Source organism: Bemisia tabaci, chromosome 1 (genome assembly GCF_918797505.1).
Source record: "Bemisia tabaci chromosome 1, PGI_BMITA_v3".
Taxonomy (NCBI): domain Eukaryota; kingdom Metazoa; phylum Arthropoda; class Insecta; order Hemiptera; family Aleyrodidae; genus Bemisia; species Bemisia tabaci.
The window spans coordinates 40084947-40109844 of record NC_092793.1 but is presented as its reverse complement, the minus strand read 5'-3'; the positions used below and the strand labels follow the sequence as shown (position 1 = coordinate 40109844).

Here is a 24898-nt window from a genome sequence, read left to right as displayed (position 1 = left end):
GGATTTTCTTTGTTAAACTGTCCTGCCCTGTCGCTTTTCTGGCCGTGGCCAATCAAACGCCTCCTGTTCATGTCCATCTCGACCCTTCTCTGAAATCTCTTAGATCCCCTGTTTTATTTGTTTGCCCCATTTGGTTTGCGGCATTTGTTGGATCAATAAAAAAAGAACAAATCCATACATCTATAAAATCAGTCTGTCGAACTTTCAAACAAGCCTTATTTTGTGCCAGGGAATAATTCAGGGAGAGGTTATGATTTTTCAAATGTGACGTTGCGCATGGGTACATTAAGGTGGAGTGAAAAACATATTTTTTTTTCGAAATCTCTAAACGGGTATTTCAGAAAAGTTGCCTCTCGTAATATAAACGGACCCATGTTTTATCTTTTTCCGAAATTCAAACTCCTTCCGTTGGCACGGTCCACTTAAAGTTTCGAATTTTACGAAAAAATCACGTTTTTTCACCTTAAAAACAGGCTAGCGCTGTCTGATGTCAACTTCACGTCGTGAAACTGAAGTATCCATATGATTATGTTACACCAAGCTCATTTATTACCATTGCAATGTTGCCAAAAATACATAAATTGTAAAATATTTAAGTGCTGCCGCATCGCACAGTGGTAAAATTGATAAAAAATAAAATTGTAAGACTTTTGAAGATTTTATGATTTTTTTAGGGATGCAGCAGTCATGCTAGAACCCCGAAAATTTGAGATTATAGCCTCCTAACACACTACTTTTGATATAAATTGAACATTTTTTGTGCAAGACGCGGAAGTATTTTTTATAAATTCGGAAAATTGACCAAAACGCTGCTTAGGCGTAAATGGGATCCATCTCAGCAAGTTGACTGATTTTTCAAAGTTTGAGGGAATATTTCGATCGTCGTCAAAACTCAAGATAGTTGACTTTTAATACACTACTTTTAATATAAATTACAAATTTGAGCACACAGGACGCGCAAGTGTTTTCTAAAAATTGAACGCATGTGAAAACGCTGTTTTGAAGCAAAGATATATTTCGGAGAAAATTGATTTTTTTTTTTAAATTTCGGTGAAATATTGCCAGCTTCATATGAGCTGAAGGTAATCGACGTCTAACAACTTAGTTTTAAACAAATATAATAGTTTTGGTCCCAGAGACAGATGTTTTAGATCCTGATATTTGCCTGTAGTGTGTGTTACGTATCGATTCTTTTAAAGTGATATCGCTTAACAACACGTAAATTTCCTTAGGTTTTAGATCACGATGCAGAGGTAAACTTCATTAATATATTTATGTAAAATATAGTGATAAAGATATTTGAGTTCGCTATATCTTCACTTTTCCTCTCCTTAACGCACTGTTTGCAATTATTGAAGTTTATCACCTAACTAAAATCACCATCGCCGAATCTGAGATATGCTATCTATAATGCTGACAATGGAATTGCTTTCTGTGTTTTTTTCGGACCTCAGACAATGCACCTAGCACAGCTTTTATGAATTAAAGGAGGGGAGAAAAGGCAGCATAATGAAAAAATACTAAAAAGACTTTTTCCAAAATCAGACCAGAGGCGCGCGCGCGGCAATGTCTAGTGAACGAGACTTCATAATCGCACTCTCCCTGCTTGAATTGTATCTTTCTTCTCCTGGTTTTTTCTCTTCTTTCCTCCATCAACGAAATTTTATCCTATTCTTGTCATTCATGTCGAATAATGAGAGCAGCAAACTTTTTCCCGCCCTTCGTAGATCGAAAAAAAAAATTATTCTGAGGATATTTAAGCCTGATATTACATTTTCAAGTCGATTCAGCAGTTTTCCAAATTTCTGTTTCTGGGAACAAGTCTATTATATTTTTTTAAAATTAAGTTGTTGGACATTGAAAACCTTAAGCTCATATGAAGCTGGCAATATTTCACCGAAATTTAAAAAAAAATCAGATATATTTTCTCCGAAATATATCTTTGCTTCAAAACAGCGTTTTCGTCAAAGAGGCTGTCCATAGGAAACGGCCGCAAGAGATTTTACATCCATACTTTCAGGAATCACAACGGATCATCGGAGAAGCCTGAATCCGGTGCCCTTTCCCGTCTAGCCCTCCAAGGGGCGCGGGGGGAGGAGGGGTCAAAGGTCAAACGCACAGACCGCCATAACTTTTGAACGAAAGAACGGATTAACTTGATCTTGGGCTCAAATGAAAGCTCTCAACAAGAATTTTTATTTGATGTATATTAAAGTCAGTCTCAGGTAATTTTTCAATGTGAAAAAATCATTGTTTAATTTTACAAGCCCAAAAAATTCAGTTTTTCGGATTTTTCAATGAAACGAAACGCAGAAATCATCACAAAAACCAATCTAAATGAAATCCCTTGATTCAAGCTTTAAAATGAGCCATAGTTCATGATGGGGAAACAAATGGTTCAAAAGTTATGACTGTTCAAAGTTGGCGTGGCGTGCTATTTTTGAAGCGCGGGGAGTGTATACTCGCGTGCCACCCCTCCCTACCTTTACCCCTGGTGCCCGCTTTAGCTGATGACGGATACAAGAAGGTCCAAAGCTCCTTCCACCTAAAGAATGATCAATCGTTAGTGCAAAATTCCTTTTATTTCTCACAAAAAAGGGAAATGAAAGTAAATTAAATTCTATTAAATGATAAGACATTGGCATACATTATTTATTCGCCCCCTCCCCCCATCCTTGATTTAATATTTAATAGCCAAATCAAGCCTCTTTTACCGCAAAATACACTCAAAAGCTGTAGATAATATTCATAGGCTCTTGTACGCAACTAGCCAACCAGCACTTGAAACTCTCATTTACCACTGAATATCTCTCCCTCACCTCTCTCCCGTTTTTTAGGTGAAAAAACATGATTTTTTCGTAAAATTCGAAACTTTCAGTGGACCGTGCCAACAGAAGGAGTTAGAATTTCGGAAAAAGACGAAACACAAGTCCGTTTATATTACGAGAGGCAACTTTCCTGATGTAGCCGTCAAGCTCAAAAAAAAGTGTTTTTTACTCCACCCTACGGTACCTGGTATGTTTTGATTCCTGAGGTTACCCTTGCTCCTAAATTGACTACAGGCCGCAAAACCTTGCGTTTTTATACTGTTTTAAGTTGAGCCCAAAGCGAATCGTCGCATTGCCCTGACTTTAGTTTTCAATTTATATATTTTGGGCTACGTTTCTTGTAGGAGCCCAGAAAAGAACAAAAATTAAACCACATATTCAAGAAAGCAGACTGTTCCGGTTTCAAAACAAACAACCAATAAAAAAGAATAGCTATGCTCCAGATTTGTTTCCCCAAGACGGACTTGAGCTTGTTTTGGAACTCGAACTGCCTACATCCATAGCAATCAGCTTTTTTTACTCTGTTAAAATTTTTAAAGCGCCGAGTCTCGCCCCAAACTCTGAAAAATTAAAAATTCAGGTCAATCCACAATTTGGCCACAGCTGATCGAAAAATGGATTCATTTGGTCAAATGGATCAATGGATGAATTTTAAAATGGATCACTTCTATTTAATTGAAAGGTCTCTATCTCTTTTAAACTGTAAGAGAGGAATCATTTCATTACAGAAAACTATTGAGGAGATATTTCATTTTCAAAAAAATTGAAACTTTTAACTATCTCCCCTTTGCATAACATTCGTAAGTTCTCATTTTTAAAATTTGATCCAATTAATTGTTTTGGGCTCAACTTAAAGTAGTACAAAAACGCAAGGTTTTGCGGCCTGCAGTCAGTTTAGGAGCAAGGGTAACCTCAGGATTCAAAACATACCAGGTATGGTAGGGTGGAGCGAAAAACACTTTTTTTCGAAATCGCTTGACGGCTACATCAGAAAAGTTGCCTCTCGTAATATAAACGGACCCGTGTTTCTTCTTTTGCCGAAATTCAAACTCCTTCCGTTGGCGCGGTCCATTGAAAGTTTCGAATTTTACAAAAAAATCATGTTTTTTCACCTCAAAAACGGGCCAGCGCTGACTGATTTCAACTTCACCACCCTAGCGGCAACAATGAATTAAAATTCCTAAATGAACCAATTTCATTCATATCAGCTTTAAATTAATGGTTTTCTCAATTTCGAAATTAAGATCATCTCTTTACTGTACAGACTGTTGGTAGTGGTAGTATGCCGGACTGGTAGGTATGCCTTTTTTATTCTAAGTTTGACCCCCTCCCCTTTTCACCCTAATTGTTTGATTCAAAAAATTTTAGGTGTCTTAGCCTCAGAAAGTGATCCCTCATCATTTCTAAAAATATTCCCATGATCAGGCGGAGGTTGGAAATGACAGATTTTGGCTGAGTTCTTCTATCAAGCCTCAAAAAAGTCGAGGAATAAAACTAATAACCTGCCTATCAACCTTGTCATGCAAAACCTGAGAAAACCAGTTTCAGGGAAATTCCATGGAAAGGGGTATTCCATGTATATATATGCTTGTTTACTCTACTTGGTCCATCCAAAATGAAGCAGGTGGTCTTTAGCTTTTTTTACAAAATTATTTTTTGATTTGGCCGATTGAAAATGGAACTATTCAGCTCCGAAACGTGTCGGGTTGTTCTTTTATATTTTAATCTTGTTTATCCATTTTGTTTTGTTCATTATGTATGTATGTATTTCCACCTTAAAAGGATTTTTTTATTTCTGAGTAGTTATGTCTTTCTGACGATGCGAGATATTTTGACCAAAGAGCCGTATGCAACGTAATTTTAAAAACGTGAATTTTTTGGAAGTATCTGTAATTTCTGAACTCAGCGACCCTCAAGAGTCCCTAATAATGCATTTGGCTCAGTTCGAACATTCAATCTGATTCAATAACAGTCAAATCCGACTTTTTTGCGCGCGAAAATCGGTCGGCGCGCGTTGAGCGGAAACTTCAATCGATCATAACTCTGGAACTGTTCGGTTCCCCAGCTTATACGACCACTCGTTGGATGCGAAAAAAGACGAGCAATTTAAAAAACTGGTTTTGGTTCAAATACAAAATTGTGCTTTTTCAGTTTAGTGTGTTTAAAAGAAATTGTTTTTCCTCAAAAACTGAAAAAAAGCACATAAGTTAATTTAAAAATGTCATTTTGGGATTTTGACCTTTAGCATCTTAAAGTATGCAATTTTAGACGATTTTTCGTCCAAACCGGGCCTCAATATCTTGTTCCGTTCGAAAGATATCGAGGTTCACAGGTTTTGACTTCCACCCCCCCTAGCGCCCCCCCAAAATTTATTGGGGGTCTGAAAATTTGGGGAAAGAAGTGCTCCAGTGTTAGTAACTGATAGACGAAGTTTGAATAAGTTTTAGTGGGGGGGGGGGCGCGAAAAATGTCGTTTTTGCATACGGCTCTTTGTTGTATGTTTTAAAGCCTCATCAGAGCTACTATTCTGCAAAAAAGAGGTTGAAATTCAAGGCAATAGATTTTGAGGGTTGAGGCTCGATAGTGAGGGGAGGTCAAATCTTGTCCACTTGATAACGCAAGTTAAAATGATTATTTTGAGCTGGAACTTTTATGGGTGGTTGTTTCTTTTCACATAGAACAAGATCTGAATTTTCAATCCATCTGGCCCCTTGGTTGCTTCTTGTGGTCTCTTTTATCTGCCCTCTGTTGTTTTGCATGTTTATGGCTTTTTTTTTAATGCATCAGAATGTGTCCTGGTATGTCTATAAAAATGGAATGAAGTTTTGTCTCTTGCATCTTAATTTATTCATATTATTTCCGCTACACTGTTTTTTTTTTTTTTTTTTTTTTTTTTTTTTTTTTTTTTTTTTTCAATTTCTAACCCTTTGGTCTTACATCTTCCTTGTTCAGATTAACTACTCAAATGGAAAAGAATATAAGAGAATTCAAACGAATAGCTCCCCTCATAATTGCGGATATCCTGCTAATTTCCCAAAGGTCAACAATTCATCAGCTAATAAAGGTAAGGAGGAGTTTTATTCTAGGCAAAAGATTTATTTTAATTCGTTCTTGTAAGACGTATTTTATTTGTGGATGCAGGTGGATGGGCATCCAAAAATTGCGATGGATGCGGCATTTTACGTATTTTATTTCTCGCATCCAGTGCCACATCCAGTTCCTAGTTGGGTAATGAGTTTGGCGATGCGGGTGGGAGTTCGGCAATTGGTTTGGCTGATGACGTAAAAGTGGATGCGCATCCGAAAAGTGGAAGCGGGTCTCGCTGGCCCAAGACCCGCTTCCAGTAGCGCATCCCGCATTCATTAGAGGCGGGAATTCAAATTTTGGTTATTACGTTTCCGAGAATCTCGTGGTCTGTCAACAGGGAAGACGCCATTACACGCTCGGTTCTTGGCTATTGCTCAGTTCGCCCAGTTATATATATTAATCATTAGCAATAGAGAAGGAGAGGTAGAATAATATATACATAGAAGAATATAGTTATTAATACTTAAGTGCTGTATATTTTAGAATGCCTGATAAAAGGGTTACTATGATATAATAATTATGTAATTTTGAAATTATTTCTAAAGATATGTAAATCTAATCTAAGTTATTGGATTCATATTTCAATCATAGATTAATAAAATTTCTTATCTAGTAAAGTATATAAAAGTCTTATTAATTTATCTAGTAACTACGTTTAGCTTTATAAACTGGACTATAAATAATTGATTAATAATTTGATATCTTATAGAAGTATGTCTTATTTTTTTTTTGGGCTTGTGTACATCAGGAAAAGGATGAAGAGTTAGAGAAATAATAATAAGATATTATCTTGTTCAAGTGAGATTTTCTTTAATGATACTTGTATTTATTTTTTTTATATATTTAATTTGGGTCATTTGTATAGTTTTATTTTAATTCTAGGGTTAATATTTAAGATGGGGATATTTCCTTTCCATTTTTGGTTTATTTTAATTTGTGGAAAACTTGAATGAATAAGGCTTTTTATTTCATCTACTTTAATCAAGTTAATTCCCTTGATCCTACTATACAGGGTGTTTCAGACCATCGTACCAGGCCTTTTTCTCGGTTGTTTTAGGTCGCACGAAGTCGGGGACTGCGGGGTTGAATAGGGAATTGACCCCAAGGAATCCGAATTTCGTGGTCCCGGAAACCCCCCCCCCCATCCCTCTTGGGGGGTACAGGGGGGGGGGGGGTCACGATGCTAAAAGTCACAGTTCCCGACCGAATTGCGGATAAATCGCATCAGAATTGACTAGCACGGAAAATTTCACGTGAAATTGACCCCTAAAAGTCCATAATCGGCCCATCCAAGGCCTAAAAATGATCCCCTAAAGAGGGGGACAGTACCCCCCTCCATAATTTCTCTTTGGTCTCAAAATTGACGTAGATTCTCCAGAAAAAGAAGGTTTCCCAGGTAATCGACCCCGAGAAATCCAAATTTCATGGTCCCGAAGCTCCTCTAGCCCCCCTTGGGGGGTAAACGGGGGGCCCAATTTTAAAAATCGGGGCTCCTTTCCGAATCGCACATTGATTGCATCCAAATTGAGGAGCAGAACACTTTTACATCTTAAGTGACCCCCAAGAGTTTCAATTGTCCCCCCTGAACGGCAGAAAGTAACCCCTGAGGAGGAGGGCTTCGCCCCCTCATAAAGTTTCTCAAGATTCCTCTTTGGTCGCAAAATTGACGTCGATTCTCCAGAAAAAGACGGTTTTCCAGGTAATCGACCCTGAGGACTCTGAATTTCATGGTCCCTAGGCTCCGCTGCTCGCCCTTTTGGGCAGAAACAGTCTTTTTCTGGAGAATCGACGTCAATTTTGCGACCAAAGAGGAATCTTGAAAAACTCTTGGAGGGGGCAAAGCCCCCCTCCTCAGGGGTTACTTTCTGCCGTTCAGGGGGGTCAACTAAAACTCTTGGGGGTCACTAAAGATGTAAAAGTGTTCTGCTCCTCAATTTGGATGCAATTAATTTGCGATTCGGAATGGAGCCCCGATTTTTAAAATTTGGCCCCCCGTTTACCTCCCAAGGGGGGCTAGAGGAGCTTTGGGACCATGAAGTTTGGATTTCTCGGGGTCGATTACCCGGGAAACCTTCTTTTTCTGGAGAATCTACGTCAATTTTGAGACCAAAGAGAAATTATGGAGGGGGTACTGTCCCCTCTTTAGGTGGTCATTTTTAGGCCTTGGATGGGCCGATTATTATGGATTTTTAGGGGTCAATTTCACGTGAAATTTTCCGTGCTTGTCAATTCTGATGCGATTAATCCGCAATTCGGTCGGGAACCGTGACTTTTAGCCCAAGGGGGATGGGGGGGGGGGGGTTTCGGGACCACGAAATTCGGATTCCTTGGGGTCAGTTCCCTCTTCAACCCCGCGGTCCCCGACTTCGTACGACCTAAAACAACCGAGAAAAAGGCCTGGTACGGGTGGTCTGAAACACCCTGTATTAGTTACTTTCTATTTCAAGATGTTTCTTTGCAAGGGTTAGTTCAACAGTTTTTGGAAGGTTTATAGGGCTAAATAATGGTGCTATTCAAAAAATGAAAGGTTACAGTTCTATAATTACTGTTTGCTGGTTTATTTATAGTATGAGAATCAGGTTAAATTTGTTTCCCTTTTTTTTTATAAGCTACACGACACTTCACTTGCAACACGGCACACAACAACAGGTCGCCCATATGCAATTTTTTGGAATTCCCGGTTCCTGCATATCACATGACTAGTCACGTGATATTTTGACGGAGCGTTTTCCCACGCCTGCCTTTGGTGGATGCGTTTGGCCAAAAATAGGATGCGGACATACTGGATGCGGCGTACCGCATCCACAAATAAAATACGCTTGTAGTGAACTTTTATGCAAAATATTGGGTGTCCCAGACCAGACCACCCTTACTAGGCTTTTTCTGCACCCTTTGCACTACGCCTCAGTGCGAGGGGTCTGTGTGGTAAAAAAATTGTATAAGTTTGTCACCCCTCAGGACCTCCCAAATCTTTGAGCATGATCAAATGAAATTCCAGTCCACCCAGAGGGATGAATACATAAATCTGACTAGTTTTTGTAGTCACAAAACATTTAATATCAATTTATGTGAAGTTCATAGTAGTATTTTCTAACTTTGCCAAATAAACACTATTGAACAATTACCAGCAAACCTTTTAGAGACTTTGCAGGTTAAATGTTTAGAGTTGGTGCAGGATCCCTAAAAAATTAAGTTTAAGATCGACGTTTTGCATAGATTTCATTCATAGACGTAAGAAGAGATTACAGCCTGGGGAGCACCTATTTCCGAGTTTCGAGTTTTTTGGAACATTCTAATCCTCCGTTTACTCTGCAAAATTGGTTTCTTCAGTGAAAATGCAGAAACACTGCCCACTGTCATGGGATGTGTTTCATATGTTTGTTTTCCCAATTTCGCTGTTAAGAAGTGCTCCCCCAAATTTCGCTTTTGTTATTTGTTTCTTCAGCTTTTAAAACTCCCAGAGCTCTCCTGCAATTTAAATGCGACCACTTTTAAAAGGGAGGCCAAGTAGATTTCCAGGGGCTCCCCCTCGTCTCCCCTGCTCTTCTAGTTTCAAATACATGTAAGCAAAGGACGATGGTCCAACCTTATGGGAAAAGTGGGCCTGGTTCAATCGGCTGGTTTCCTGATATGTTGTAGGTTTTAACCTGCTGACTAAAAGTGTCAATGGGCGTTTCTTCCTATCTCGAAGTTTTAGCCCCCATTTTGGGGGTCAAAGTTGCCAATTCAGCGTATAATTGGTAGTTTTGACATCTGGGTTCATTGGTCGCCTTTAAGATTCTTTAATGGTTTGTTGAGTCTATTCTATCCTCTCACGGTGCTCCTGAAAGGGATTCGAATCGAAGTTGGTCGTGACTAAAAAATTTGAGCTGGAATGTTCAGAGGAGCACTACCAGATACTAAAAACCACAATTTCGAGATCGGTTATCGGAGCTCCTGGAGAAGTAATCGCGATTTCGTCATGGGTTTTTTTATGCTTTTTTCGGAAAATAGACTCGTGTAGGCCAACTAAATTCCCCCTTGCCCCATTTCTTCTTGGATTCATCTGCATTTTTAGTATGTTATTTTCTGGTATGAAGTACGACTTTCCTGAAATTTTCATGACCACTAAATTTTTTTTGCTCTCTTTACAACATTGCAAAGTTTCAAATTTAAAAATTATGGATTTTGCGAAAAAAATTGTGACACTGGCCCCCCCTGCTTATTCTTCGGTTGGTCTAAATGTACAGTAAGTTATTCTCCGATATGAGGTGAAAATTTTCTGAAATTTTCATGGCCGGAAAATATTTTTCCCTCTCGTTGCAATTTTGCCAAATTTTCAACTCGAAAATTTTGGATTTGGAGGTGACACGATGGCATGGGCCCATGTTTGAATGAATTCATCAGAAATTTTACTATGTAATTCTTCCGAATAAGTAGCAAATTCCCTGTAATTTTCATGACCGGAAATTTTTTTTTACTCCCGTTTCAACGTTGCCAAGTTTCGAACTTTAAAATTATGGATTTGACCATAAAATAGACGCATTTAGTGGTGACATCATGGAGCGCTATTGTTGGTTCGACATCTCAAAAGTCGAAATGTGCCCCCGTAAACAAACATAACCTCCAAAACGAACAATTGATGGAAGAATGCTAAAACTAGCCTAAAACTAAAACATTAATCAGTGGGACTGTAAAATTATGAAAGCTAGTCATTTTCCAAAACGTTTAAGACCACATTCACAAGAATTGATAATATATTAAGCTCATGACATATTACTTAGTCTTTGAACGAACTTTGTGTTCGCTTATCGAGGCACATTTCGACTTTCGAGATATTGTAACTATACCGAGATGTGATGTCACACTGAATGTGTGTATGATGGCGTTTAGGCGGGATACCTTGCAAAATTTTCTTTATTTATGAGTAATTTTAAGAAATGTTTTGATAAATTGTCCCTTCAAAACTGTAAGATTGCCTTGTTGCCGTTTTACTACTTATATTCCGGATGAATGTACCTATACTGCATTTTGCTGCAACTGCAAATGCTGGTTCTTCTTATTCGCTTTAGCAGCGTCCATTCTAATATAATATGATACGCTATCAGTTTGTGCATATGCACTGGAAAAATTTACGTTTGTCCCTATTTCATCTTTGAATAGGTGGGTTATAGTTTTTCATTATAAGAAATTTCTGAGGTTTTTCTCATGGTAAAGAGTCTTGGATTCGGGCCCTCTGATTCCTCTGCTGAGGGAAGGCGAGTCCGGAACTTTCATACACGATTTTTAGGGTAAAATATACGAATGTCTAGCCTTTCCATCCATGAGTAGGTGAGTTTTAGTTTTTCATTTAGTAATAAACTGCTGGGGGTTCTCGCAAGGTGAGGGGTCCTGGATTTGGGCCCTCCGATTCCTCTGCAGATGGAAGATGACTCCTGCACTCTCAAGCGGGTTTCTTTTCTGGCAGATTAAGGCAGATTTTTCCACTCTTTATTTTCATCATTGAAGAAATAATTTTTGTTTCCACTTTTTGAAGTATAGCCGGTTTCAAAATTAATTCCATCTTAATTTTCTTGATATTGTATTGACCATCCACTACTCTGGAAATCCAGAGGTGTTCCATTTCTTAGTGTCCCGTTTTTTTAATGCAGTATTAATTTTCAAATGGTCTCAGGGGGGGGGGGATGAAGGTTTGCAGAATGTATTAACTGGGCACAGAAAGCAGTCTGCAAACTTTTTGTTAACCAAATCCTTCAGAGCTACGCTTCCTTGCCTTTCCATAAAACCATCTGCTTCCTCGGTCCGGGAGGTAAGTTTCCTCATAATTTTACATTTTTGACCGACACGGTGCTGTATCACGCCGAATCACGAGAAAAAGTTATAGTTAGTCTTTCTGGTGCTTGTGCACAAACTGATAGCGTTTCATATTATATTCGAATGGACGCTGCTAAAGCAAATAAGAAGAACCAGCATTTGCAATTGCAGCAAGATGCAGTATAGGTACATTTATCCTGAGTAAAAGTAGTAAAACGGCAAAAAGGCAATCTTACAGTCTTGAAGGGACAATTTATCAAAACATTCCGTAAAATTACCTACTCATAAATAAAGACGATTCTGCTAGGTATCCTGCCCAAGCGCATTTTATGGTCAAATCCATAATTTTAAAGTTCGAAAAACGGGAGTAAAAAATATTTCCGGTCATGAAAATTTCAGGGAATTTGCTACTTATTCGGAAGAATTACATACTAAAAATTCAGATCGATTCATTCAGACATGGGCCCATGTCATCGTGTCACCTCCAAACCTAAAATTTTCAAGTTGAAAACTTGGCAAAAGTGCAACGAGAGGGAAAAATATTTGCCGGCCATGAAAATTTCAGAAAGTTTTCACCTCAAATCGGAGAATAACTTACTGAACATTCAGACCAACCGAAGAATAAGCAGGGGGGGGGGGGGCAGTGTCACAATTTTTTTCGCAAAATCCATAATTTTTAAATTTGAAACTTTGCAACGTTGTAACGAGAGCCAAAAAAATTTAGCGGTCATGAAAATTTCAGGAAAGTCGTACTTCATACCAGAAAATAACATACTAAAAATGGAGATCAATCCAAGAAGAAATGGGGCAAGGGGGAATTTAGTTGGCCTACATGAGTCTATTTTCCGAAAAAAGCCTGAAAAAACCAATGACGAAATCGCGATTACTTCTCCAGGAGCTCCGATAACCGATTTCGAAATTATGGTTTTTAGTATCTGGTGGTGCTCCTCTTATCATTCCAGCTCAAATTTTTAAGTCACGACCAACTCCGATTTAAGCCCCTTTCAGGAGCACCGTGGCGCTGAATAGGCTATAGCCCATCGGAACTCAAAAACTGAGCAACTTTGCCTAATGGGGAAAGAGGGGGGGTGTTTACGCCACCGATTTCAGCATCAGCGAGTCGCATTAAATCGATTCTTTCGGCATGTTTTGCAGAATTTTTGATGCAAATGATTCCGACTGCATCTTGAAAGGTCGATTGAGATGCAGCTCAGAATAAACCCCTGGTAGAGGGGGGGGGGGGCGAAGCTCACGACCAAAAGTGAACAGCGAAAGTAGCTTGTGCGAGTCGCATCAAACCGACGGTTTTGCCATGTTTTGGAGACTTTTTCATGCCAATGAGGCCGACTGCATCTTAAAAGGTCGACTGAGATGCAGCTCAAGATTGAAATAGAGGAAGGAAGTATTGTTAGTCGCCTCTCCTGCGAATTTTGCACGCCTTACTATAAAGTTGTAAAGTCAATCTGAAGTGAATTTTCTTTACCTCATCCTGATAATGAAAGGTCAGCGGACATAATTTTACGTGTTTTATCGGCCCCTCTTAAGTATATTTAATTACGGTGGAAGGACCGACGAAATTCGGCCCCTGGGCCGAGGTGCATCTCCCTCTTGAGCGTCGCCATAGAGGAGAGGACTATCCTTCGAGGAAACTACAGATAGAGGTTCCCAGGCTGAGGCGCATCTCTTTGTGGGTTCTGATAAGGCAAGCGCAGACCCTAGCATTTGGAAGCGATTCATTTTATCGAGACGAATATTCACCATGTGTTTTTTTAAGTAGATTCCGGCTAGTTTCAGTCAGGAAGTTAAAAAATAAGTGAGAATCATTTTATACGCATGGAAAAATGTTGCCAAATCTCATCCTACTTTTATTGTTTAATAAATCTTTGTAAAGTTTGGAAGAATGCTTTCGAATTCTTCAGAAGTAGAGCGAAGTAGTGGTGCGCGGTCTCAGCAGCATCAAACCGAGCTCCGTTCAATTTTCCTCTCCCTTTGATTCTATAAGTTTTCCGTTCTCTCTCAATTTCGATTTCACTCCCTTTTAGTGTATTTTCCGAAGAAAATACACTATTGCATTCTCCCATGATGTCGGACCCAGACCCGAGACCTTGTGAAGAGCACCGATCACGGGTCGTAGATCACGAAAATATATGGTATATATATGTGTATGTATATATGTAAGTATGTAATTAAACAAAAATCACGAGTACTTTCCAACCTTTTTATTACATTTTGCAATCTTCACACTACATTTTAAACACCGACGTTTCAGAGACAATTTTCTCCATCTTCAGGGCAGACGAACTTTATTCATAACTGAACGAGGAAAAAACACAGAAACCCAGTCCAGTCGCAGCAAGAGACCAGTTTAACGATAACAGGAGACATGACAAACATCAACACAAACAATAACAATAAGCCCCCGCCGCAGAGAGGTAGTAGGTACTCATACAGAATGAAAGTTTTCAGAGATTAGAAAAATATTCCTCAAAGTGAGCAAACTCAGTTCTAGAATTTATAGCATTTTGGTTATTTAAAATACATAACCCCTCCAAATTCAACCTAATCTGTTCATTCCTCTCTCTCTTCAACACCCTGGTGTTATTGAAATCAAAGGAATGACCCTTTTCTCTCATGTGTTGCTTTAGCGCTGTCACCTCATGTTGATTAAACTTATGCCCATCCAGCCTTTTATGCAGATATTGGGATGACTGCCCTATATAGACGCCCTGACAATCTCCACACGGTATCTCATACACCACTCCTGACAGCTTTTTAGTTGGGATTTTTGACTTCAAACAAGACTGGAAATTTTGTAAATTTGATTTATTAGAAGTGACTAAAGTGTAGCCATGCGGCTTTAACACGTATCTAATCTTTTCTGAGCAGGAGGAAACGTACGGACATACAACAAATTCGGTTTTTTCGAACAATTTTGGAGGGGGAAAGCCATTTTAACAAAATTTCACTACATTCTCAAATATAGAATTGACAAGGTGCTTGGGATAACAATTTTCAAATAACAATTTTTTAGCTTCCCTTATTTTTTCTTTGCGGAGCATGGGATGAGTAAGTAGGCATACGCGTCTTGCTAAATTCTTAATTACATTGATTTTTTGAGTGAGAGGTTGTGCAGACAAAAAATTCAGATATCTGCCCGAGAAAGTAGGTTTTGTAAACCACGATGTAACAAATTTACTCCCTTGTTTTATAACAAGAACATCCAGAAAAGCTATGGCATTATTGGCTTCATATTCAATTGAGAATTTAATGTTACTCGAAAACATGTTGAAGAATTGGTAAATACTATTGAGATCGTCCTTATGACAACATAGAATTATGTCATCCGCAAAGCGCTTATAAAATAACATTTTATACGGAAAAACTTCAAACATTTTTTCTTCAAAATATTCCATAACCAAGTTGGCAACACTGGCACTCACCGGTCCACCCATCGCTAGTCCGTTAATCTGTTTGTAGCAATCTTCTCCAAACTTAAAAATTGTTGAGTCTAAACATGCCCTAATGCCCTCTAGGAATTGCTCTTTGGGTAAGGTTGTATGTGGGGCAATTAGTGGCCATTTTTCCGTGATAACGTTCAAAGCTAACTTTATGGGAATATTTGTGTACATTGATTCGACATCAAACGATGCTAAAACGAAGTCATCAGGGAGAATTTGGCTTTTTAGAAATTCTATAAATTCATACGAATTTTTGACTGTACGGCCAGTTTTACCTACTACTTTTTCCAATATATTGCCAAAATATTTGGACATATTATAAAAAGGGCTATTTATTGAGCTCACTATTGGTCTCAATGGCATTCCAGGTTTGTGGATCTTTACAAGTCCATATATTCTACAAGGGATTGCATTTAGAATTGTTAAACTCTGCATTGTGGATTTGCCTATCCAATTGTTCTGGAACCATTTTTTTACAAGGGCGTTGTTTTTATTTTGTAAAGTAAATGTCAAGCATTTCCCTATTTTCCTATACACTTTCGAATCTGATAACAAATCCAACATCTTATTTCTGTAAACGGTTTTTTCAATGATCACAGTCTTGTCACTTTTATCAGCAGTCACAATTAACAAATTTTTATTTTCATTTAAGAACTTCCTTGCTTTGATCATTTGGTCATACAATATTTTGAAAAACTCTTTTTGGTCCAAACTCAATTTTCTGTCCTGTATAAATTTGTACCCCTTATTGAATCGAAATAAAATAGAGCCAACAACATTACGTATTTTTTTGGCACAATTCCTGTCACGATATTTAATCTTTGATTCGATATGAGCAAAAATATCCATGGTGAGATTATTCTTCATAGCTTTTCCATAAAAGGGAACACAAAATTTTGGACCTAATGAAAGCACACTTAACACTTCATGGGGTAACTCAATACCACTTAAATTAAGCACCCAATCTAATCATTTCGTAAAAAATTCCTTAAATTTGTTTTGGAGTGTAGCTACATTATGATTAATAACATTTTTTATTTTTCCTTTTTGCTTATGCTTAGTTGTTTCAAAATTTTTATTATTTCGCTGTGATTCAAAAGTCAAAAACCTGTTTACAATGTCCTTAGATGATAGGTTTTCCTAATGAAAAAAAAAAAAAAAAAAAAAAAAAAAATAAAAATTGTTATTTGAAAATTGTTATCCCAAGCACCTTGTCAACTCTATATTTGAGAATGTAGTGAAATTTTGTTATAATGGCTTTCCCCCTCCAAAATTGTTCGAAAAAACCGAATTTGTTGTATGTCCGTACGTTTCCTCCTGCTCAGAAAAGATTAGATACGTGTTAAAGCCGCATGGCTACACTTTAGTCACTTCTAATAAATCAAATTTACAAAATTTCCAGTCTTGTTTGAAGTCAAAAATCCCAACTAAAAAGCTGTCAGGAGTGGTGTATGAGATACCGTGTGGAGATTGTCAGGGCGTCTATATAGGGCAGTCATCCCAATATCTGCATAAAAGGCTGGATGGGCATAAGTTTAATCAACATGAGGTGACAGCGCTAAAGCAACACATGAGAGAAAAGGGTCATTCCTTTGATTTCAATAACACCAGGGTGTTGAAGAGAGAGAGGAATGAACAGATTAGGTTGAATTTGGAGGGGTTATGTATTTTAAATAACCAAAATGCTATAAATTCTAGAACTGAGTTTGCTCACTTTGAGGAATATTTTTCTAATCTCTGAAAACTTTCATTCTGTATGAGTACCTACTACCTCTCTGCGGCGGGGGCTTATTGTTATTGTTTGTGTTGATGTTTGTCATGTCTCCTGTTATCGTTAAACTGGTCTCTTGCTGCGACTGGACTGGGTTTCTGTGTTTTTTCCTCGTTCAGTTATGAATAAAGTTCGTCTGCCCTGAAGATGGAGAAAATTGTCTCTGAAACGTCGGTGTTTAAAATGTAGTGTGAAGATTGCAAAATGTAATAAAAAGGTTGGAAAGTACTCGTGATTTTTGTTTAATTATTAATTATTACAACCGTGAACTCTTTACTTATGTATGTATGTATATACACGGTGTACCAAAAGTCCATCCCACCCCTGATAACTTTTGAACGAATTGAGCTAGGGTAATGAAACTTTGGGAATGTTCCTATCTCAAAGGGGACCATCTTTTGGGGGGGGGGGGGGGTCAAAATTTTGGTCTCCCTCAAGGGGGGCGCGGGGGACCCCCAACTTTTTTTTTCAAATGGCAACCCCTATCTTGTGATACCTCATTCGAAAGAGCATAAAAAACTAAGAATTTTGGCGCAAACCGCAGATCAATATCTTAATTTTTGACCGAGTTATGATTTTTTGAAAATAGGTCAAATTTGACCTTTGACCTATCATAACTCGGTCAAAAATTAAGATATTGATCTGCGGTTTGCGCCAAAATTCTTAGTTTTTTATGCTCTTTCGAATGAGGTATCACAAGATAGGGGTTGCCATTTGAAAAAAAAAGTTGGGGGCCCCCCGCGCCGCCCCTAAGGGGGGACCAAAATTTTGACCTCCCCAAAAGATGGTCCCCTTTGAGATAGGAACATTCCCAAAGTTTCATTACCCTAGCTCAATTCGTTCAAAAGTTAGCAGGGGTGGGACGGACTTTTGGTACACCCTGTATGTATGTATGTATGTATATATGTATATATGTATGTATGTATGTATGTATTTCCGCCTTTTTAAGATTTTTCGATGTTTGAGCAGTTATATCTTTCTTACGTTGAAAGATATTTTGACCAATTTTTTTGCATTTAGTAGAGACCTATTAGAACTACTATCCTGCGAAAAAAAATTGAAATTTTAGGCAATAGATTTTGAGGGGTGGGGCTCGAAAGTGGGGGGAGGTCAAATCTTGTCCACCCGACAACTCGAGCGAAAATGAATATTTTGAGCTGAAATTTTTACGGGTGGTAGTTCTCCCTTAGGACTGGTTTGGTATTGAATTTGAGCTAAATCGGCCGATCCGTTTAAAAATGGCGAGGTTTGAAAGTTTTAGGCGAGGGGTGCGCGGCATGAGGGGAGCCGGCCGGAGCAGGGCCGCACAGTGGGTCGGGGGAGAAAGTTTTTGGACAAGCTGATAGTCGCACAGTGGGTCAGGGGGAAGAAGTTTTTGGACAAAATTTTCGTCGCACAGTGGGTCAGGGGCTGGAAGTTTTTGGATAAAATTTTCGTCGCACAGTGGGTCAGGGGGAGGAAGTTTTTGGACATAATTTTCGTCGCACAGTGGGTCAGGGGGAAGAAGTTTTTGAACAAGCTTCTCGTCGCTCAGTAGTTCCGGGGAAGGAAGATTTTGGACAAACTGCGCGTCGCACAGGGTGAAGAAAGTTTTTGGAAGAACTGTTCGTGGCACAGCGGCCCAAGGAAAGGAAATATCTGGAAAAAATCTATCGATTACACAATGACTTACAGACGTACGATTTTATGACTACAAAAATCCCACTTCGGGAAATACACTTCCTTCCCGCGGTGGATGCGCGGGACACTTAAGAAGAAGGAAAACTAGATGTGCAGACGACCCTGATAAGACGCGCGCGGCGCGCGCGTTTTGGGGGGGCCAAGCCCCCGCAAAAACCGGCGCTCCGCTTCGCTCCGCGCCGGTTTTTTTTTATGGCGCCCGAATCTAGGCATCCTACCGCAGTTTATCCGGCACCGTGAAGTAACGACGGCGGATCTTTTTTCCCGAGATTTCCTCCCGTGAGGCCTCAGAAACCTGTCTTTGCATTCTGCGTTGAGACGGGGGAAATTAGCCCCGTTACACCCCCCCCCTCCCCCCTCCACCAGGGGTATATGTTGAGCTACATCTCAGTCAACCTTCCAGGATGCTGTCGAAATCTGCATGAAAAAATCTCTTAAACATGCCGAAAGAATCGGTTTAATGCGATTCGCCGATGCTGAAATCGGTGGCGTAAACACCCCCCCCCCCCCCCCCCCGCCTCCTTCCCCATAAGGCAAAGTTGTTCAGTTTTTGAGATCGGATAGTCTCTAGTCTATTCAGAAGATTGAATAGACTCAACAAACCATTAAAGAATCTTAAAGGCGACCAATGAACCCGGGTGTCAAAACTACCATTATACGTTGAATTGGCAACTTTGACCCCCAAAATGGGGGCTAAAACTTTGAGATAGGAAGAAACGCCCATTGACACTTTTAATCGGTAGGTTAAGACCTGCAACATATCAAGAAATCAGCCGATGTAACCGAGCTCACTTTTCCCATAAGGTTGAACCGTCGTCCTTTTCGCGGACCTTAATTTACAGGGTTATTTTAAGAACTTTTAGTCGGAAAGAAATACGAAATATAAATGTTTCAGGGTCAACCCGGACGAATTACATAATACCCTTCTCACGGTAAGACCTCGATTTATCGGATTTCACGGGACCGGAGGTCGAGTCCGTTGAATCGCGGAATCCGTTAAATCGCGGAATCCGTTAAATCGCGATCCGATAATTCGAGGTCTCCATGTATATGTAAACACCATCAATAGGTCATTCCAAACAACATTCTAAAAATTGACCATGGTCCTACCCTACGAAACCTCTCAAAATGCCTGAAATTCAAAACAGTGGCTACATTAGGGCCATCTAGGATTCAAGTAATTTAAGATGTACATTTATTGTCGTGTGAGGCATATAATTTCTTATGGTGGCATGGTTGTAGGTTTCATATAAGAAGCCGTAAAAGCCCCCAGGTCAAATGAGGTGCCCCAAATCCATGATGGCGGATAAAGAGCCGTATGCAAAAACGACATTTTTCGCCCCCCCACTAAAACTTATTCAAACTTCGTCTATCAGTTACTAATACTGGAGCGCTTCTCTCCCCAAATTTTCAGACCCCCAAAAAATTTTGGGGGGGCGCTAGGGGGGGTGGAAGTCAAAACCTGGGACCCTCGATATCTTTCGAACGAAACAAGATATTGAGGCCCGGTTTGGACGAAAAATCGTCTAAAATTGCATACTTTAAGATTCTAAAGGTCAAAATCCCAAAATTAAATTTTTAACTTAACTTATGTGCTTTTTTTCAGTTTTTGAGGAAAACCAATTTCTTTTAAACAGATTAAACTGAAATTTCACATTTTTTGATTTGAACCAAAACCAGTTTTTTAAATTGTTCGTCTTTTTCCGCATCCAACGAGTGGTCGTATAAGCTGGGGAACCGAACGGTTCCGGAGTTATGATCGATTGAAGTTTCCGCTCAACGCGCGCCGACCGATTTTCGCGCGCAAAAAAGTCGGATTTGACTGTTATTAAATCAGATTTAATGTTCAAACTGAGCAAAATGCATTATTAGGGACTCTTGAGGGTCGCTGAGTCCAGAAATTACAGATACTTCCAAAAAATTCACGTTTTTAAAATTACAGCTCCGTAGCGCTATTTTAGAGGCCCACTGAGCGCCAACCGGCCGCTCAGTGGTCCTGTACGGAGCTGTAATTTTAAAAACGTGAATTTTTTGGAAGTATCTGTAATTTCTGGACTCAGCGACCCTCAAGAGTCCCTAATAATGCATTTTGCTCAGTTTGAACATTAAATCTGATTTAATAACAGTCAAATCCGACTTTTTTGCGCGCGAAAATCGGTCGGCGCGCGTTGAGCGGAAACTTCAATCGATCATAACTCCGGAACCGTTCGGTTCCCCAGCTTATACGACCACTCGTTGGATGCGGAAAAAGACGAACAATTTAAAAAACTGGTTTTGGTTCAAATCAAAAAATGTGAAATTTCAGTTTAATCTGTTTAAAAGAAATTGGTTTTCCTCAAAAACTGAAAAAAAGCACATAAGTTAAGTTAAAAATTTAATTTTGGGATTTTGACCTTTAGAATCTTAAAGTATGCAATTTTAGACGATTTTTCGTCCAAACCGGGCCTCAATATCTTGTTTCGTTCGAAAGATATCGAGGGTCCCAGGTTTTGACTTCCACCCCCCCTAGCGCCCCCCCAAAATTTTTTGGGGGTCTGAAAATTTGGGGAGAGAAGCGCTCCAGTATTAGTAACTGATAGACGAAGTTTGAATAAGTTTTAGTGGGGGGGCGAAAAATGTCGTTTTTGCATACGGCTCTTTGAAAGGCGGGGAGGGGGTGGGGGTACATTATTTGAAGTATTATATGTAAGAAGTTTTAATAATCGTTTGTTTCTTTTTTTTTATTTTATTTCTCCAGGCTCATCTGATGAATTCGACATTCACATTGATTCGAATGTGTGATAAAAATTCTATCAACTTTTTGAATACCAACTTGCCTTACTCTTCAATAGAACTCTTCAAGAAAATAGAGCAAGATTTTGAAAAAAGCTTCAAATACTCCGGGAAAATTTAGAGCTATTCTTCAATCAGTTTTGAGAGCAGTCAAATTTGTTTTCCTCCAGGAAAATGTATAGTTTTGAAAGTATGTAAAAGCATGGTCATTTGTTTTTTCTGGTAATGAAATCCTTTCACTAGTGATATTAAAATTTATAGATTCCTAGTGTTGAAGTCTCAAACTTAGCATTAGATCCAAAATGACTACAAAGAGCATCGGATATTCTGAAGAAAATTCGCTCAAAGAAAAGTCTCGTAAATTCAAGGCAGCGCCACCTTAAATTAAGAAGACTATTTTTGAAGTGTTGACAAGAAACATGTCCTAAGATTAAAAAAACTGAGTTTTCTTCAATGTAGTAGATGTGTGTTCTTAATTATTGAGTACTCCAAGTTTTCTTGGAACAAGAATATGTTTGCTTAAAACAAGGATAAGTTTCCTTGAAAAAAAGGAAAAATTCAGGATGATTCAAAGCTAAACTGCCAAACTGCAGGAGCCGGTTCTTAGGGTTATAATGAGACTTTTTTTCCTTTATGAAATTTTTTCCAAAAGTGCGTTTTAGGCGGGCTACAGCCCGCTCCCCCTCCCCAAGTTCTGGGAAATAAACCATTTATCCTGCATTTTGGCAATGGTTTTGCACAAAATCCCCACAGTACCCACAGTTTGATAGGCTAAAAACTGGATTTTTAGGTAGGAGGAGTGTGAGTGCCTCAGGCTCTAAAAAAGTCAAAACATTGTATTTTGTGGATCCCCCTGAAACCCCAGTTTTAACTTAGATTTTGAGTTTTTTAATGTCAAAGATGAGTTCAGCTAATCAAATTTTGGGTGCATACCAATTTAATGAGATTTGGTGCATTCTCCTAGTCTCCCGTTCGTTAAATTACTGCAGCATCGGGTAGTTGGGGCATTACTTTATTTATACATTTTAATGAAAAATGATCCATATTATACCCCTGACATTAATACTACTTGTTTGGAGCAAATTTTAACCAGCAAATTCATGCCTTCCTGGGACATTTTGAACCAGGAACACTCCATTTACATGCCCAACACTCTACCTACCGTGCCATGACTCTTGTTATGGGAAGATAGATTCACACCATAAAACTCATGGGACTATGTTCTCACTTTTTTAACCGCTCTTGGCAGTGGCCAGTGTAGCCTTAGTGTTTATTGCGTGTCTCTTACTACGAATATGTTGCTGCTGAGTCCTAAGCAGTGACCTATGGGAAGTGCCTCCATTTATCAAAGCCCTTGAAAATCTCTTTATCGTGATTATTCAACTTGTTATCTCGAAATATTTTTGTGTTGAAGAATTGGGCGGAAATTTGCTAGGCGCAGCACTGCGATGTTATTTTTCTGTGCTCCAAATCTGTTCTTTTTTAAAAACACCTTCTTTGTCTCAAAATTTAAGTAATGCACATCAGATCTCAGGAGAGCATGGTGGTCGAGTATTTAAAACAACAGTCAGCAGCTTCGTTGTCCACAAATTGCCCCCCCCCCCCCCAAAAAAAGAAAAAAAAATTAAAAGAAAAGTAGTAGTGCAAAGCAAAACTTTTTTATTTTTTCAAAAAATTCAATTTTTAGCAACTCAGTTGAAAAAAGTGGTCATAATTTTTTCACTTGTTACCAGGGAAATCTGATGGGTTAACAATTTGTTTACCTGAGAAAACTGAATCGAACACAAAAACATTATTTTTTATAGATATGTATAGAAAATATAATTTTAAAACAACGTTTTATTGAATTGTGAATAAATATTTGAACAAATGGTCCATGTAAATTTTATAATACCCAACCGCTTTCTTCTTTCTCCTCTTCTTCCTCTTCTTCCTCTTCTTCCTCTTCTTTTTGTTATTTTAGTGGCTTTTACTCCAGTAGAGGTGCCTACAGCCATCTAGAGACATTTAGTATAATATTTTCGGAGTAGGATTTTAGGAATATTTGTGGTGGTTGTTTTGAAGAAAAAGAGGGTAGAATGTAGGAGACCAACACCATTTTCACATCCTGAGACCCTGCAGGAAGTCTTCCTTTACCATAGTTAGACTGGGTCTTCAAACACATCCAATAGGATTCGTTAGGTATTTTGAAGTTAGAAAAAAAGTTGACTAAAGGATAAATTAGTCACTCCCTGAGTGGCTATATTATTCTTCTCTTTTTTTTATTACTTGATTCTTTTTTTTTTTTAAGCATGCGATTCCTCACTTTTTTCTCTAAATACAGGGTGATTTAAAAAACCCATTCACCTCCTCTGACTTTTTTCCTAATTAAGGTAAATATTTAAAACTTGGGGGATTTTCCTAGGTCAACGGGAGCTACTTTTTAGCCCCCCTAAAATTTTCGAGGGGGCCTGATCGGGAGGTAATGGACCCCAACTTTCTGTTCATCCACATGAAACGATTTTAAGATACTTTCAGATGCTTCCGGTAGTATGTCCACGTACTGTAATGCTGTTTCTTTAAATGTTCTTATTGCCAAGAAGGGTGCAGACGTTGTTCCGTACGTTACTGTATTCAATCAAAATGCTCAATAGGGTTATTTGGATTCTCATCAACTCTCTCGGATCAAACAAACATTTTTGGACAAGTAGCATCTGAAATATTTATATTTATGGTAAAACTTAAAATTAAAATAAAAATAAGTTCAAGACAAACCACGATGCTATTCATTTTATGTATATATTGACTTGTTTACTCATCACTTGTCTTATCAATGATTTTAACTTTTATTATATGAATGGTTTATTTTATTTAATTTATATTTAATCTCGAAATTGCTGTGTAATTGCCTTTACCATGTAGTTCCTCACTTTGCTTATTTAGTTGCTTTGTAGTTTCTTTGTAGTTTTGCATGTGTTGCTTATGTAAGCCCTGATGATGGGACCTGGGGTATCGAAAAGCTTTGGCATGTAAGTAATTTAATTATACATAAAATAAATAGCATCGTGGTTTGTCTTGAACTTATTTTTATTTTAATCTTAAGTTTTACCATAAATATAAATCTCTCGGATCAACAGAGTAAACCAATCAATTCAGTTCTTAAATACTTTAGAAGTGGAAACTTTGAGTTGAGATTCAAATATAGCGTACTCTGTCATTTTTAAGTTTGATGATAAAACTCTTGCTGGGTGGGAGGCAGCATCGTCGCCAAATACACCTCCTAGGAAAATTTAGCTGAGTGAAATAAAAAGGCTTCTGCAAGGGCTTTTCACACACAAATGTCGCAATTGTTGCATCACTCATTGAAGGAGGAGACTATTCTCAAGAAAAATACTGGACTTTAGCCAGCCGATTGAGTTTTTTTTTTCATGCTCTTTCAAAAGCATTTGTAGGACCTGAATCGACTAATATTGGACTTTGTGCGATAAAATATTTGATTCATATTATTTTGGAGCACATAGAAGGCTTCG

The 24898-nt window shown here is 38.5% G+C and overlaps 1 protein-coding gene across 4 annotated transcripts in view; it reads left to right on the top strand.

The window, feature by feature from the left end:
* Nucleotides 1–23261, top strand: part of LOC109037065 (uncharacterized) — a 108355-nt gene extending 85094 nt beyond the window's left edge. For all 4 annotated transcript variants that reach the window (XM_072300970.1, XM_072300979.1, XM_072300962.1 and 1 more), the window contains 2 exons: nucleotides 5781–5892; nucleotides 21355–23261. In XM_072300970.1, the coding sequence (XP_072157071.1) occupies nucleotides 5781–5892; nucleotides 21355–21510 (268 nt within the window). In that variant the 3' untranslated portion in view covers nucleotides 21511–23261. The remainder of the gene's footprint in view (nucleotides 1–5780; nucleotides 5893–21354) is intronic.
* Nucleotides 23262–24898: the final 1637 nt, after the last annotated feature.